General features: G+C 51.6%; 1 protein-coding gene across 1 annotated transcript in view; it reads left to right on the top strand.

The window, feature by feature from the left end:
• JADE2 (jade family PHD finger 2) overlaps positions 1 to 3518 on the top strand; it is a gene marked incomplete at both ends in the record, with an annotated part of 31758 nt that overhangs the window by 17500 nt on the left and 10740 nt on the right. Inside the window, 1 exon segment of the mRNA XM_009877743.1 lies at positions 2660 to 3121. Within this exon segment, the coding sequence (XP_009876045.1) occupies positions 2660 to 3121 (462 nt within the window).

Here is a 3518-nt window from a genome sequence, read left to right as displayed (position 1 = left end):
CTCGCTTTAGACTCTGGTGCAATTTTCACCCTCTCTCGGAGTTGTGTTTGGGAATAGATCCCTTCCCATGAAGAGCAGCTTTGTTCCAGCGCCGTTCCGAGGTGGATCAATATATTTTTATTTTCAGTTTATGCACGGTCCTCATGGCTGACAGGATACCTTTCTTTTGTCACCCTCTCAGCCAAGCTGCCTAATTATTTCCTATTTGCATTTTGGGCACGGTTTCTACTTGCCATCTGTCAGAGGAGAGATCCAGGACGGGTGTCGCTGGCTTTGCTTTATTCCTAAGGTGGAGCCGTGGTCGTTCCCGTTAGCGGGATGTGGCCCTGGCGGAATCCAGAGCCCTGTCACCAGCGCTGTTACTCGCACTGGTGGCAGAAACAGGAGGGAGGGGACATCACCGCGTGGCTTCCCTTCGCTCACAAAGTTCACCGATGGCAGCGAGTTCTCGGTGTCTGCTTTTATCTACCACAGACATTTATGTGCGTAACGGCACAGGAGGATGCTGTAGTTTGAAGCACTCCCAGCTGTTACGCCAAAACCGCCAGGATGGAGTACATCAAGAGTACATCAGGAGTACACCAGGAGTACGTTGGGAAGATGTCGGGAGTACATCAAGAGCTCCATAGCTCTGTGCAGTACCATCACTGTCTTGGCTACCAGAGAAAGCTCAGTCACAGGGGTTTCCAGCTGGCAAAGCCTTCAGTCTGAAAGCACCATTTCCATCGAGGGAACCGGTTGTAGCCCTGCTCTCCCCGTGGCTGCAGGAGCAAGTGCCAGCGCTTTAAAAGCTGGGATGTCATACACTGACTGCGCTGAGTAAATGGGAGCGCTGTGAGTCAGGTTGGACTCCCTCTGGCCCTCCTTTCTCACCAAAAATAATACTCAAGAGAGAGCCGCTGCTCCAGCCTCATGGGAGGCTGCGACGGGGCTTGTCCGGCGGGAAGGGCAGGGCAGGCATGTCCCACGTGACACCAGGCTCCGTGCAAGTGCCTGCAGCGTGGCAGAGGGAGCTGATTTTTGCAAGCTATCGGCTATTTTCATGAGCAATTTCAGGCTGAAATGGGGACCAAATGGCCATATCTAATCAGGGTCAGCGGGGGGTTGGAGATCGTGATCCGCTTGCGTTTGGTGTCTGCAGGAGTTAGTGCCTGGTGTCGTTGCCCAGAGCTGTGCTGGGCCAGATCGGGGCTCGGTCTCGTCAAGGCTGAGTCTGGCTCTTCCTGCTGGTTCCTGAGGCTTTGGAGAGGGGCCTGGAGAGCCCTGCAAGTGGAGGAGTTGGACAGTGCTCGCCTGTGCTTTTCTCGGCCCTGGCAGCCGTGCGAGTCTCTCACTTTTCACAAACACCAGCAGATTCATAAACAAAGTCAAGGGAAAATATCTAAAAGCAACAGTGTCGAAAGTTCGCACACTGGGTGGCTGAGCAGGAATTCAGGGCTGATGGGATGAAGATAAAAAGCCATAAAATTTCTGTTCCTTGGTTACTACCAGAATTATTTTTTTTTTCTTGTTGAGAATCGAAGTGCATCAAAGCCCTGGCCAAACCCTACAGCATCCCAAAGAAATGGTTTGTCATCCACTTTTGAGAAATTTTCTCTTGCCTCCGCCTAGTGCTTTAGGCCACAACTGCATCTTCATCCCCTCCAAGAACGATTCTTCTATAAACGCTGAAATATGGTGCCTACAGTAATAGCCCACTTAAAATGTCTCGTTATTGCAGTTTAACTGGTCATTAGCAACTGGAATAGACTGATTCCTTATGGGTTATGTTCAAAATAATTACCTGACCCTCTGAGCCATTAAAAACCCGTTAATGAGAAGAGGGGAGAAGATGCTGACATGGGCGCAGGGCTGGCCTGGGGGAATTCCTCTGTGGGAAAACAGGCTGAGATTTGTTAACCCATGGGGTCCACAGCATTTTAAGCGGGAGATTAAGTTAGGGAAATTGTTAAAAAATTAATCCGATACAAACTTGACAACCGTCTAGCCTCTGTAGTAGTTCTAAAAAGTTGATTTTGTGATGTTTTGCGCTCTGTATGCCGAGTTGCCTTTTTTGTTTTCTGATGGAGCTAATTGATTTCCAGAGGAGAAGGGCATCGTGCTCCGGGAGCCTTGGCTGCTTCTGAGATGCCACATGAACTCCTGAACCTTGGCGTGCTCTATGTGCTTTCAGTAAAAACGGCATGTTAGGGTTAGGTGTGGTAACAAGAGTGGAGTAGTTTAAGGGTGAAATAAGGATGAAAAATTCCACTGACAGTCTTTAAGCATCCCGTTGGCCCGTGCTGTTGTCTTTGGCTGTTGAAATGTCTTGTTGGAAGAACCACTGGAAGCCCCTGTTGATGGTGGGTGAAAGATGAGCAGGGCCCGTCACAGAGAAGCGTTAAAACAGGTAAGGTGGGAACGTGCTGACTGATATCTAGTGAACCCTGAGTTCCTTCTGCTTGGGTTTACGATGTCTGGCTCGTGAGGGTGTAAGACTTGGGCAATACCTCCAGGAGGAGTACGTGTGGTGGAGCATCCATCACTTGCGGTAGGCGTTGCCCCTCGGATGGGTGTCACTGGGTTTGTAGCGAGCACTTGTGGTCCTGCTGTGTTGGGAAGTGTCCCCCCCACCGACAGCGCTTTGCCCTGGCCTCAGGCCCTGTCCTTCTCCCCACAGTGCTCCATGCCCGCCTGCGTCACCGCGTTCCACGTCACCTGCGCCTTCGACCACAACCTCGACATGCGGACTATTCTAGCAGACAACGACGAAGTGAAGTTCAAGTCCTTCTGCCTTGAGCACAGCACCGGTGCCACCAAGTTGCCCGAAGAGGCACGGACAGAGCCTGACCAAGCCCAGCTGGACTTGGAGAAGGTGACGCTGCGGAAGCAGAAGCTCCAGCAGCTGGAGGAGGACTTCTATGAACTCGTGAAGCCTTCGGAGGTGGCAGAGAACCTTGACTTGAGCGAATCGCTGGTGGATTTTGTCTACCAGTACTGGAAGCTGAAGAGGAAAGCAAATTCCAACAAACCGCTGCTGACACCAAAAACGGATGAAGTGGACAACTTGGCCCAGCAAGAACAGGACGTTCTCTACCGACGCTTAAAGCTCTTCATGCACCTCAGGCAAGACCTGGAGAGGGTGAGTACACGTTTTCCTTCGGTGGTGTGCCCCTGTGCTCCATCAGAGCTGCTTTAGGGTGTACTGGCACCTACAGACAGCACAAGCCCTCTTCCCCTTTGACTCCCCCAACAGTTGTGTCCCTTCATCTGGGGCATCACTCAGGAGAGTGATGGTGCTCAGCGAGCGTGTGTCATCACTGCCAGAACATTGACGCTGATGTAATAAGTTAGTAGTGATCTCGGCTGGGGGTTCAGAAAAGCAAGTCTGTAGGGAAGGGGTTGGGCAATGGGAGGCAGATACTGCTGTTCCGCTGAGCTCTTGATGGTCTCAAACAACAAAACGGTCCTGTGCTGCCCTTCGGATGCTTTCCAGCAGCAGGGCACGGGCACGCTTCGTTATTTATTTGCAGGAAACG

The sequence above is a fragment of the Apaloderma vittatum genome, unplaced genomic scaffold, assembly GCF_000703405.1.
Source record: "Apaloderma vittatum isolate BGI_N311 unplaced genomic scaffold, ASM70340v1 scaffold23711, whole genome shotgun sequence".
NCBI lineage: Eukaryota > Metazoa > Chordata > Aves > Trogoniformes > Trogonidae > Apaloderma > Apaloderma vittatum.
The sequence above is the reverse complement of the archived record's forward strand: the minus strand, read 5'-3'. Positions and strand labels throughout refer to the sequence as shown.